This window comes from Mya arenaria, chromosome 11 (genome assembly GCF_026914265.1).
Source record: "Mya arenaria isolate MELC-2E11 chromosome 11, ASM2691426v1".
NCBI classification, from domain to species: Eukaryota; Metazoa; Mollusca; class Bivalvia; order Myida; family Myidae; genus Mya; species Mya arenaria.
The window spans coordinates 68,496,555-68,509,988 of NC_069132.1; the positions used below are offsets into that span (position 1 = coordinate 68,496,555).

The 13,434-nt window shown below is 37.1% G+C and overlaps 1 protein-coding gene across 3 annotated transcripts in view; it reads right to left on the reverse strand.

The window, feature by feature from the left end:
• Positions 1–13,434, reverse strand: part of LOC128208301 (lysosomal-trafficking regulator-like) — an 86,753-nt gene that overhangs the window by 4,643 nt on the left and 68,676 nt on the right. For 2 of the 3 annotated variants that reach the window (XM_052911844.1, XM_052911843.1), the window contains exons 44-50: positions 12,809–12,949; positions 12,405–12,622; positions 11,847–12,029; positions 11,197–11,386; positions 10,673–10,809; positions 3,226–3,324; positions 1,244–1,386 (exon numbers count right to left, since the gene is read on the reverse strand). In XM_052911844.1, coding sequence (XP_052767804.1) covers positions 1,244–1,386; positions 3,226–3,324; positions 10,673–10,809; positions 11,197–11,386; positions 11,847–12,029; positions 12,405–12,622; positions 12,809–12,949 — 1,111 coding nt within the window. The remainder of the gene's footprint in view (positions 1–1,243; positions 1,387–3,225; positions 3,325–10,672; positions 10,810–11,196; positions 11,387–11,846; positions 12,030–12,404; positions 12,623–12,808; positions 12,950–13,434) is intronic. The other variant, XM_052911845.1, reaches the window with a different exon arrangement.

Below are 13,434 nucleotides of genomic sequence, written 5' to 3' on the forward strand. Positions count from 1 at the left end.
TCGAGGGAACATCACATAAACTGGCATTCACATATCGTTGGCTACATTCTTCAAGGGAACATCACATAAACTGGCATTCACATATCGTTGGCTACATGCTTCGAGGGAACATCACATAAACTGGCATTAACATATCATTGGCTACATTCTTCGAGGAAACTTCACATAAACTGGCATTAACATATCATTGGCTACATTCTTCGAGGGAACATCACATACACTGGCATTCGCATATCGTTGGCTACATGATATGAGGAAACATCAAATAAACTGCAATTCACATATCGTTGGATACATGATATAAGAGAACATGACATAAACTGGCATTCACATATTGTTGGATACATGAGATGAAGGAACATGACATAAACTGGCATTCACATATTGTTGGATACATGAGATGAAGGAACATGACATAAACTGGCATTTACATATCGTTGGATACCTGATATGAAGGAACATGACATAAACTGGCATTCACATATCATTGGCTACATAATATGAAGGAACTGGAGATAAACTGGTATATACATATCATTGGCTACATAATATGAAGGAACTGGAGATAAACTGGCATATACATATCATTGGCTACATAATATGAAGGAACTGGAGATAAACTGGCATTCACATATCATTGGCTATATAATATGAAGGAACTGGAGATAAACTGGCATATACATATCATTGGCTACATAATATGAAGGAACTGGAGATAAACTGGCATTCACATATCATTGGCTACATAATATGAAGGAACTGGAGATAAACTGGCATATACATATCATTGGCTACATAATATGAAGGAACTGGAGATAAACTGGCATACACATATCGTTGGCTACATAATATGAAGGAACTGGAGATAAACTGTCATACACATATCGTTGGCTACATGCTATGAGAAACATGACACCAACTGAAAATAGCAACTCTAAGTTAATACATTGTGGGAATTATGAGTCAAGTACTCCAGTCTATATGTATATTTCTCTGAATAATGTCTGACAATTATACTGATGAAGGACCGTACATAATTATATAAACTAAGTCTTCTAACAGACTCAAACAGCTACAGCCTGATAGGTGTAAAGCCATACATATTGAGGTGCCAGGTTATATAGCAAAGCTGATAGATCCGAATGACCTAAAGACTTTAGCCAGATTTACTTGTTGAAGTAGAAGATGTAATGTTGTGGACAATGGTCCTAATTGCTTCAGCCAAGTAAATACAAGGTTATACCTGTTGAGGTCCCAGATGATACAGGTCCCATCCTGGCTACAGCTGACCAGTACACTGTAAGGTCTACACACAACCAAACTGGTCACCCTGTCCGTGTGTCCATACAAGCATCGTGGGTGGCCAAACACCTGAAGTTCACTCTCCTAAAAATATAGAATACATAGAATATTCTTATATATATATATTGAGTTATTCCAATAAACTTAAAGACAAGCAAGAGTGGTGAAAAAAACCATGAAACACTGCAATGCGACAAAACAAGGTTTTTTTGATATGGGCAATTAGTAATTATAGCCAATTAATTTCTTGTTATGCACCAGTCAATTGTAACCACGGCCCCCCAGGTGCGGGGAATAGCGGGGACTTTGACTTTCGGTCCAGCCAACCCCGGGTAAAATCCCCCGTATCCGGTATCACTTTCTGATAGCAGATTTTGTTGATATCAGGGTTATTATCAGGTGATAAATCCAAGTATCCACGGTCCGTTATAAATTGCTTTTTGACAACCAATGCATACTTTAAATAACACGGTATCAACATAATCCGGTAACATTAACTGTGATAACGGCTTTTCTCGATATCGATACCTGGTACCGGGTTTTAGCTCACCCGGATAATCCTTTGCGGCAGGGTAACTTCCGGTTTATTTCCGGGTTATAATGAAGTATTATAACAGCAATAATATGGACTAATTATCGTTCCAGGTTTGTTATTATTTATTTATTTTTTATTAGATTTGTCATTTTAATGAGTTAATATTACATTATTGTGGTATAATTTGAATGTCATGAGCTATAAACATACATGCCATATTTCTGAGAGGCTTCCCAGGGGATTTTGGTCTGAATTCCAGGGGATTTTGATATTACACCAGGGGATTTTTACACGGCGAATATTTGCGCAATATCTGCATTTATAATATAAGAATAAATACAAAAATACACTCAATTTACAATAATTTTTGGACTTAGTCATCATGGTCCTTCATGGAATTTCACACTCATAATACTATTGATGCTTTCCACTGTCAACCTTAAGCAATTTTTGAAAAAGAAAAGAAAAAGGTAGGTGGAGTAGATGGTTCAGAAAAGACTGCGGTTACTTTTCTTATTGGAGTATTATTAACAACAAATAATTCTCATCTATTCTAAAATATTTGTTTTGAAAATAAACACAAATAAATTAGGCTGTTTTACTATCTGTCAGTAATACGGTAATCTATAATGAGGAATCTGTATGTACATTACCAGGTACAGTATAACTATGTAATAGTCTTATGAATGAACATATATAAATCATCATAAATATGATTATTGGGATGAAACCATTTTTCTATTTTTAGAAACCTTGACTTTGACCCAACCATCAACAATTATCCCAAGCTATCTTTTGAAATAGGCTACCAACACACTAAGTTTATTCGCTGTCCATCAACCCTAACTAACATTATTGGTCAGAAAGCATTTTTCTATTTTAAGTAACCTTGACCTTGACCCCTAATCCCTCAAAAGCAATCCCAAGTTAGCTCTTCACATAGGCTGCCTACATAACATTTTAACTTACTGTCCATCAATCCTTAAACTTAAGTTATTGGTCAGAAACCATTATTCTATTTTATGTAACCCTGACCCCACCCCCATCAAAAGCAATCCCAAGGTAGCTTCTCACAAAAGCTTCCTACACACCAAGTTTCATCACTATCCATCACTGCTTACTTAAGTTATTAGGCGGAAAACAATGTTTGACAAAAACGACATCGTCATTCTTATAACCTGATTTTAGTTGAAAATCCTGGTCAATAATGTTTTAAACATTTTTTAAATATTTTGTCAAAAACAAATAGTTATATTAGTTCATCAGTTTAGTTTCTAAGAAGAAAACATTTGCTGTCTTTACAAAGAGCACGACTACTTATCATCGTGTAAATGTGATATTTGCGATCATGAATAACAAACAGTTCAATGCTAAATTATGCTCCTTACCCTGGCCTTGTTATGTCTGGTCCTGTATGCTGAGATTACACCAGACGACCCTCCGATAAACAAGTGCCGACAGTCAGCCACCGACACGCAGCAACTTATCTGAAAAAGATTAATCAAATTTTGTGTTGTGTTTTAAACTACAAACCAAACTCACATGCCCCCAAACCTGGAATCGAACCTGGGTTGCCTAGGTAAAAAGCGAGTGCGCTAACCACTGCACTAACCGGACAACCACTTAACATGTCATATAGATTATGATTAATTATCCTATCATATTTGTATCAACATAATGTTTGCATTCTTTTATGACCATTACATTGAAACTTAATGTACTGGTCCCAATTTCTCAAAACTACTTAAGTCTCTTATAACAGGATTAAGCTAATCTCACTTTTTTTGTTTCCCTATATTCTGTGTAAAATTATCTTTTTTAAAGATTTTAGACTTTAAAAGGAATTATGTTATAGACAATTTTTCATTAACTGAAATCAAATTAAAGTATGTATTTTGGCTAAGTAAAACAAGCTACTTAAGCCTGTCAAGCTTAAATGTTTCGAGAAATTGGGGCCCCAGGGATGTGATTGACCAGGCAGCCGGAGGGCTGAAACATTTTCGGCCATGGGTTTATGGGGCGCTCTTTGGGTAAAAAGCGCACTGCTGTAGAAGAAAAAATGGCTTTTTAGAAGCTCTTTTGAGGGCTTACCTGACTTTAAATTTGAAGCAAACTGGAATATTAACTTAAACAACTGAAAGCAATCAAATATTTTTTTTCAGGTAAAAAAAAAAATAATTTTTTTTTTTTTTTTTTTTGTTTTTTTGTTTTTGGGGGGGGGGGGGGGTCTCTGGGGCCATAAGATCCGCGGAATTCCGCGAATCCGCGGACAAATCACATCCCTGGGCCGCCTTTACCATTACTGTTAATGAGTTTTCCTTACAATGAAGTTTAATATAAGAGTAGGGACTGACTCTAGCATCATACCGAGACTTGGTAAAAGCTCTACAATCAAACTTTTCATTGAAAACTCAAAATTTGTAAACAATCTTGCCATTCTCGTAAACATTTTATTTTAATGCTTTTTGCATTTTAAAGCAAAGAGAGCCACACATCACAAGTTTATCCAAGCAAGAAATAAGCTTTAAATCTGATCTAGACATTTAACTTGTGCTTTGAGGTTTCATATTTCAATATTATCTAATGGAATCAAATCCAAATGTTTACAAATGTACATGCCAACAAATCAACAATGATGTTAACTAAATTACTAGAACTCCGCGAGTCGGATGTGTCGCCTGACGAATTATTTACTGTCGACATTATTTGGAGTGGTAGTTTCAGAGGAGATGTGTTTTTTTAAGCAAAACAGGAAGTCGGCCATTTTGTTGTTGTTGCTGTTGATCAATCGTAACCCCCTTGTTGTATTTTTGTAGAGGGACACCCAAGGAAGCTTCCTGTAAAGTTTCATTGAATTTGGACTGATAGTTTCAGAGAAGATGTTTTTTAAAGCAAAACAGGAAGTCGGCCATTTTGTTGTTGTTGTTGTTAATCAATCGTAACCCCCTTGTTGTATTTTTGTAGAGGGACACCCAAGGAAGCTTCCTGTCAAGTTTCATTGAATTTGGCCAGGTAGTTTCAGAGGAGATGTTCTTTAAGCAATTGTTGACGGACGGACGACGGACAAAGACCGATCACAATAGCTCACCTTGAGCACGAACCGTGAGCACTTCGTGCTCTGGTGAGCTAAAAAAGTGTGCAAGGTAAAGTTAAACATGAAAATTAACAAAGGGCAATAACTCTAATATGGAAGCAAGAGATACAGTTTTTGTGAACTGCGATCCCCTTCAATAAGATATATCTATCTATAAAGTTTCAAGTTGATAACTCTTATAGTTTTCAAGAAATGCCCCGGACAAAATTTAAGCTTGAAAATTAACAAAGGGCAATAACTCTAAACATATAGATGCAAGAGTTACGGTTTTTGTGAACGCACTTTCCCTCAATCAGATATACCTACAGAATAAGTTTCAGGTTGATACCTCCTATAGTTTACGAGATATGCCAGGGACAAAACCTAAGCATGAAAATTAACAAAGGGCAATAACTCTAAAAATATGGCAGCAAGAGTTACGGTTCTTGTGCACTGCACTTGCCCTCAATGAGATCTATCTAGCTATGAAGTTTCAAGTTGATACCTCTTATATTCTTCAAGATATGCCCCGGACAAAACTTTAAGCATGAAAATTAACAAAGGGCAATAACTTTAAAACTAAGAAAGCAAGAGTTACTGTTATTGTGCATTGCACTTGCCCTCCATGAGATCTATCTACATATGAAGTTTCAAGTTGATAACTCTTATATTCTACAAGATATGCCCCGGACAAAACTTTAAGCATGAAAAATAACAAAGGGCAATAACTCTAAAAATATGGAAGCAAGAGTAACAGTTCTTGTGCACTGCACTTGCCCTCAATTAGATCTATCTACATATGAAATTTCAAGTTGATACCACTAATAGTTTAGGAGATATACTGGGGACAAGCGAAAATGGGACGCGGATGCCGCCGCCGACAAAAGTAACCCCTATATGTCGTCTTTTCAGGCGACACAAAAACTGTCAATAAACCTGGGTTCGTGCCAGCTCATAACCAAGATGCAAAAATCGATTTCAATATTGATATTTTTTTTTTTTTTATCTGATTTGAATAAGTAGTTTATCATTTCAAAATCTGATATCCAATCCATTTGAATAAGTGAGTATTTATATCTGTATTGACTTTCCCAGGTGGTATTATAATTCTGGATCTTAAAGCTTACTAAAATTTAATTGAAAATGATGGCAGTCAAATGTGGGGATGAAACGAGGTGCACAATTTAGACAAAGATGAAATTGATAATTTTACATTTACATCATAGCATATAAAGTATCAACCTGATTGTAAAGCTATAAATTACCAAACTTTAAACCTTTACACAAATTTGAATCCATGAACATTTAGTTAAAGATATACGGATTGAGTGTTAGGTATTCACACATACCTGAAGATTATCTAAAACCTCAATTAAGCTATTGTTATCTGATTTCGAAAGTAGAATTAAGTAGGAAACCCCCTACACCATTGAGATTATCTGTTACATGTTCTTATTGACAGACTGTTATTTACGAAAAAGCAAGCCATGGATAGTGATAGGGAGAGTGAGAGCCTGTTTTCCCTGCGACTGTCCCGGGTGATGGAGGATATCGGGGTCAACAGCTGGATGATTGCCAGGAGGAGGAGAACATACCTGAGGATAGAAACTATTGGCAATATCAATAGTTTGTTGAGAGATGGGAATTTTCCTTCTTACATAGTTGGCAGTCAGAGTGAGGCCACAACAACACCAGGGATGGATTCTGATACGGACTTCTTGTGTTGTGATGAAAAAGTTCATGTGGCTCTTAATTGGGGAAACTGGCAATATGGAAAGCCAAATCTTCTGGTGTTGAAGAATGATCTCACTCCTCCTCAGCATTGCTACTTGCAGAGACTGAGAGGTGACTGCCCACTACCAGCAGCAGAAACAAAAGGTCCTGATGATGTGCTGTGTGTGAATGGGAGAGTTTTATTGGCTAATACAAGAATTAAATTTCAAGATATTGTACAAACATACAATGAATATGGGGAAATAATTCGACATGGGCCATCTATGACTCATGATAAATGGTTGGACAATGTCCGGGGATACCATTGCGACCAGCTGCCAGAGGAATGCAAGTTCATGTTTAATAGACCACGCCCTGAACATTGGCCTAGACCTGACACAAAGGCCAGGGCCAGGGAGTCTGGAGTCTTTCTAGTACCACAGGGCTACGCTGAGAGCCCAGCTAGACAAACAGGATGCAGATCAACAGCATTTATGGTTTCTTCAATGTTACCTAGTTACCCTTATTCAAAATTGCAGTGGAGGTTTTCAACTTCGTTAATGGAGCGATTTTTAATGTTTAATTTTAACACTGTTCAAGTGAAAGTATATACCCTTGCCAAAATAATGAGAAAAACATTTCTTAAAACTTTGTTTGGAGACAGATTTTGCACATTTCACATCAAAACTGCAATGATGTTTACAATAGAAAATTATCCTCTTGACATATGGAGGGAAGACAACATTGTGCAATGTGTGAGTCTACTTCTGACAACACTAAAGAGATGGTTAATACAAAGGTACTGTCCCCATTTTACAATATCTGGCGTTAATCTTTTTGTGGGAAAGTTGCACAATTGGGAACTTCCAAAACTGTGTAGCATCATTTCCTATCTCATCAACACAAAACTGCAGTGTTTGTTTTACATTCACATGGACAATTTTGACTTGAGACTGCTACAATGCAGTGGACACAACCTTACACCACGTCAAAATATATGTGCACTAGCCCAAACATCCGGAAATATTCTCCAGAACTTAATACATGAAGAATCTCAATCTCTGATGTTTCGTTTGGATCATTTGACTTCAGATAATGACATTGAACGCCACTTACTTTTTTCACACATTATTTCTGATTCCCAAAGTGACCTAGAACAGGAAATAGTTTCTCGGCTGACCCCATTCCTGTGCAGCACCCTTGCCTCAATCCTGGCTTCAAGATGCATCTACATGGGACAACCAATCACATGGGGTATCTTAAACTGGTACCAGCTGTCACTTGACTCTGACTGTATGTCAAGTAGGTTGAAGTTTGCCTCTATGTTGTACTGCAGAGGGCAGTATGAAGAAGCTGCAGAAGTACTGACTTACTGTGAAGGACTGCTGGGACCAGAAGTGTGGCAGTGTTGTACACATTATGGAAGGAAATGTCTGATATCAAGTTCTGAGTTTAGAAAGAAGTTGATAATCTGCCCAATCACAGAGGTCCTAAAAAAATACACCATGTTTTGTATTACATTTACAAAAGATGAAATAAACTGCATCCCACGACATCTTATACATGAAATGCTCAGGGGAATAAATGATGAAAACAGACGACTTGATCTGAAGTGGAAGAACAATGTTGTCACTGACTGTATCCCATTCCTGTACTATCTACAACACCTTACCTACAGGGAACTAAACCAGCCAAGAAGAGCACAAACAGCACTAGATAGCCTATTTGAGTACACAGCGGGACCACCACATGGCCACATTGACACAGCCTTCAACATGCTGGGACACTGCTTTGAACTACAGAACAGGCTTGACTTGGCTTGGATGTGCTACAAAAGATCAATTGGAATCTATAAAGGAGACAATGTTTCTATCTGGCATGCAGCCAGGATGCTACATCAGTCACTACGTAGCTGATATCCACATTGACACAGTCTTCAACATGCTGGACCACTGCTACACATCAGAACTGGCTGGACCTCAGGCCTATATGAGCTACAGCAAATCGTTCTAAATCTTTGACAGACAATATTTACATCTGGCATGCAGCAAGGGTATTCCTTCAGATTTTACATCACACATTATCTCATCAGTTGTCATAAAAAAGACATCTTGAATAGTATGAAGTTGCTTCATATATATTGCTGTCAAAAATGGAATGCACTGTCCCTTGATGCATATTTTGAATAATTTGATATGTCAAACGGTTAGAAAATTACTGACTTTTAAGTGTTTTGTAAAAACCAATACCAAGAGTGTACCGGTATATGAGTATGTACTAATGAGGGACCTAATAAGAAATATCCACATTGAGCAATTAAATAACTTTGGATTATAATCACATTTTAATTTTAATGCAGTATCAGTCCTTGCAACATAATGGATTTCAACTAATTTATCCCTGTTAATACTGACATACATTTAAAAAAAAAAACATTTTGGATTTATTTGATGACTTAAAAACCCTAAACTAAAATTATTGTTTCATGACCATGTTTAATGGCCATTCAACACAAGTGTCCTCCTTGTTCTTTTTAATTACTATCAAAAAAGTTCATTTAATTAATTTTATGTTTTTCTTTTCCTCATTTATTAAAATAAAACATAAAACATTTTGAATTTATTTGATGCCTTGATTAGCAAAACTAAACTCAAGTGCCATTTTATGACCATTTGTACAGATCATCTTAGGCTTTTCTTGTGGGCAAAATTTAAACATGCTATGGAATATGAAGTGATTGAAATTCATTCAAAACCTTGCAGAAATACAAGAGTTGACAGCATGACCTGATTTGTCAGTCTACATGACCCACAACTGTACTTGATACAAGGCTTCATTCAATACAGCAACCTGGTTCAGACTAAGTTTGAAAAAGATTGGGCAGCAAAAGTACTCTTTAGAAAATGTTTTCTTAAATAAAACATTGGCCTGATTGTTCAGAACTTTGTTAATGTTACAAATGTTGTTAATGTCAGCATTGTGAACATTTAAAGGTGAAATATATTCTCTTATGTGCTGTTATACTTAATTAAAATATGAAAAGCTGAATTAGTTTGCTCATTATTTGTGACAAGTACTGCAGATCACATGTGTGTCCATGATTTTTTGTAGGTTAAAAATTTGAAGATTAACATTCCATTTAACAACGTTGTTAACTTTAATTATGTTCCAAATAACCGGCCCATTGTGACCTTTATTAACTAAAGATGACCTAAAACTGAACTTGACCTAAATTCCAGAAACACATTCTGTCTTTATGTCATGAATATTGGGTTGAAATTGTGGCTACTAGAGTGTTAACAAGAATATTTTGATGACAACCAATGAAGCAGTGGGTGACAATGACCTATGAACAACTTTTGCTCATATGAGCTTTAAATTGAATTATATTTAAGGGCACATAACTCAAAAATAAGAGCTGTGATGAATTCCCCATGACAAAGTTTAGGCTGAAAAGAACCAACTGTACTGTATATAAGCGCTAGCCACATTCCATAATGATAAACCTGTAAGTGTGACCTTGACCGTTGAAGTAAGGACATGGGTCTCGCACTGAACATGTTGCTGTCATGTACTGAATATATGTGCCAAGTAATTTTAAAATCACCATCATGACAAAGTTACAGCCTGGACACAACCAACTTATATTCTATGTGCATATATATGAAGCATTCTATAATGATTAAACATCATGTGTGACCTTTATCTTTGAGGTAGGATCGTGGGTCTTGCACGTAACACATCCTCTTTGTATACCAAACACATGTTGTTGTTTTTTTAAACACTTCTGAGCATGACAAAGTAACAGACGGTAAACTATACTGGATGTTTTATAAGCAGCATTTCATAATGATAAACCTGCTAGTGCAACTTTGACCATTTAGGTAGGGATGTGGGTCATTCACTCGACAAATCACCTCCTTTGGAGGCATAAAAAGCTAGGAAGAATATCTAATATTGATCACCTGTAAATCGCTCTTTTGAAGGCCCATGTCTTCTAGTAAGTTTTAGTCAAGCGTTCATTTGTATTTAAATCAACATTTTCTTACCTCATCAGACTGGTTGTACATAATACAGTTGATGGCTGCCCTGCTGGAGTCTTTGATGATTCGAACCAGTCCATCTTGCCGACTCCAAGTCAATATGGCTGCCCAAGTCACATCAGTTTTGGTTTCTGATACCACTACTGTCAATATACATGTAAACTATGTAAACTGTATACTGGTGCTGACCAAGTGATCTTTAAAAATAATTACTGGAAGGAAATAATGTGTTTGTATCACAAGTGGAGTGATATATTCTTATGGAACTGTACAATGACAAAAGAGCCAGGCCAATACTGAAGATACCTTTGTTAATAGCCAACTTAACAATGCTCAAGTCAAACAATAATGCATTAACAGTTTCCAATCTTATTTAAATCAAATTGTGACATACGCTTCATTTCACAACGCTGTGCACCTCGCTTAACATTGTGAAAAAATTTGAGAGATTTTTTAATGAGATTGAACAGTTTCTAATTCATGGTAATTATAACGTTAAACTAAGATAACCATTTCATATTTACAATTACCTCCATTCTTATCCTGGCTCTGCTGAACGAGGAGACAACTCTGAGGGCTGATCCCAAACACAACATCCCCGGGAGTTCCGGGCAGGGCAATTAGGCTCCCAACTGGGGAATCATATATTTGATCCCAGGTCGATACAGGTTCAGGACAGTCCGGAGAGCCCAGGTAGGTGCCCCACTTTAGCCCTGCCACCTGGAATGAGCCACACAATGTCTCAGGGGGTCAAAGGTATTGGTATTGACAGAGGACTTACTTCCGTTTGTTTTTCAGATATTGACCAGAAACTATGGGAATGATTGGATGGACAGAGTATTGGATATAACTAAATGCCACCCTTTTGGGCATAAAACTCACAGGTGCTGTAATACTAATGGTTTAATGAGTTTAGTTATGAGTAAAGTGTGACACAAGCGTTGGATGAATAAAGGAAATTCTATATTCTTCTAGCTTATAAGTGGTTTGAGGGAGGTTTATGAGTCCATTGGATAATGCAACCATGTGCTTATATTTATTTTCAAAATACAATCCTATTATTGGTCAACTGAATGTTTGATTGACAACTGGCGACTGGTAAGTAATCTGCTAGAATAATATTAAGTCTACAAAACTAATTCATTAACAAGCCCAATTAAAACAGTACATTACCACATACCTGGACAGTTTTCATCTTGAAGCCCTCCTTTTGCCTCTGAAGTCTGTTCAAGTCGACCTTTGGTCTGGGGTGTGGCAGTTTAAACAGCTGTTTGGGCGTCTGTCCGTATGTTCGAACCATAGTCTGTATGGCCTTACGGTCCAGTGTGTTTTTAACACTGCTCACGTCCAGGCCAAAGTAGGTCTAAAATATCGACAAGTAACGATCTGACATTTACCTGCTCAAAATTTGTAGGCCAAATAATCATAATTTTTTTAAGTTGAATTTCTAAAATATCATATTACATCAAGCTAAAGTGAGTGTTCTATAAGGGTGTCAACCTTTCAGCTGTGAGTTCGATAGCCAGTAGGGGTACTTGCTCCTGGCCTCTCAGAAAGAAAACAAATACTCGTTTCCGCCCAGTTAATTGACTCCCAGAGTGGTTAATATCAGCCTATATGTAGTTTTAATCACATTTGAGCAAAATATTAAAAAGTAAACACTATGCTCAACCAATTATCGATCATAACATAGTATTCATTACACATCATCCGACCAAATTTCGTAACTCCAACTTACTGCCGGATGGAAGACGTTCACAGCCCTGACAGCTGCATCTCCAGTCTGCTTGTACCCAAGCACAAGGTCGATCCAGCCACAGATGTGCTCCATGACATGCTCCGACTCCAGGGCTTGTCGGTGTATAAGGGTGAATAGTCGGGCGTTGTTTCCGCACCACGGGGGCAGTACCACATTGTTCACTGCTTCCCCATTCTGACGACTCCCAAAGTCAAACTCTGTATTGAAAACCAAACACTTTAGTGTTTCAGTATTATGTAAACCACAACATTCAGAAACCTGTCTGAATATGGAACTATGGCGATAACTATCTTCACATTAAGGCTAACACATTATTACAATACCTCAACTTTCCTTTCTTCAGTTAAAAAACAACAAATTAATAATTATTTAAGCATGATTACCTTCAGAGTTTATAAGGAATTCATGAAAGAAGAAGAATTCAGGTATCAACTCCTTGACGTCGGTGTTGGATTCCGCGCTGGATAGACGCCATGATGTGTGCATGTTATGAAATGTGCGATCCGGAATGTCAAAACTCTGGTCTGAAAGGGCAGGAGCAAAATTTACACATAGATCAAGTATTGCAGCAAGAAAAATCTCTGTCAGGGAAGTTTGTCTTCTCACTGTTTTAGCAGACATGAACATCTCTGTCAGGGAAGTTTGTCTTCTAACTGTTTTAGCAGACATGAACATCTCTGTCAGGGAAGTTTGTCTTCTCACTGTTTTAGCAGACATGAACATCTCTGTCAGGGGAAGTTTGTCTTCTAACTGTTTTAGCAGACATGAACATCTCTGTCAGGGAAGTTTGTCTTCTCACTGTTTTAGCAGACATGAACATCTCTGTCAGGGAAGTTTGTCTTCTAACTGTTTTAGCAGACATGAACATCTCTGTCAGGGAAGTTTGTCTTCTAACTGTTTTAGCAGACATGAACATCTCTGTCAGGGAAGTTTGTCTTCTCACTGTTTTAGCAGACATGAACATCTCTGTCAGGGAAGTTTGTCTTCTAACTGTTTTAGCAGACATGAA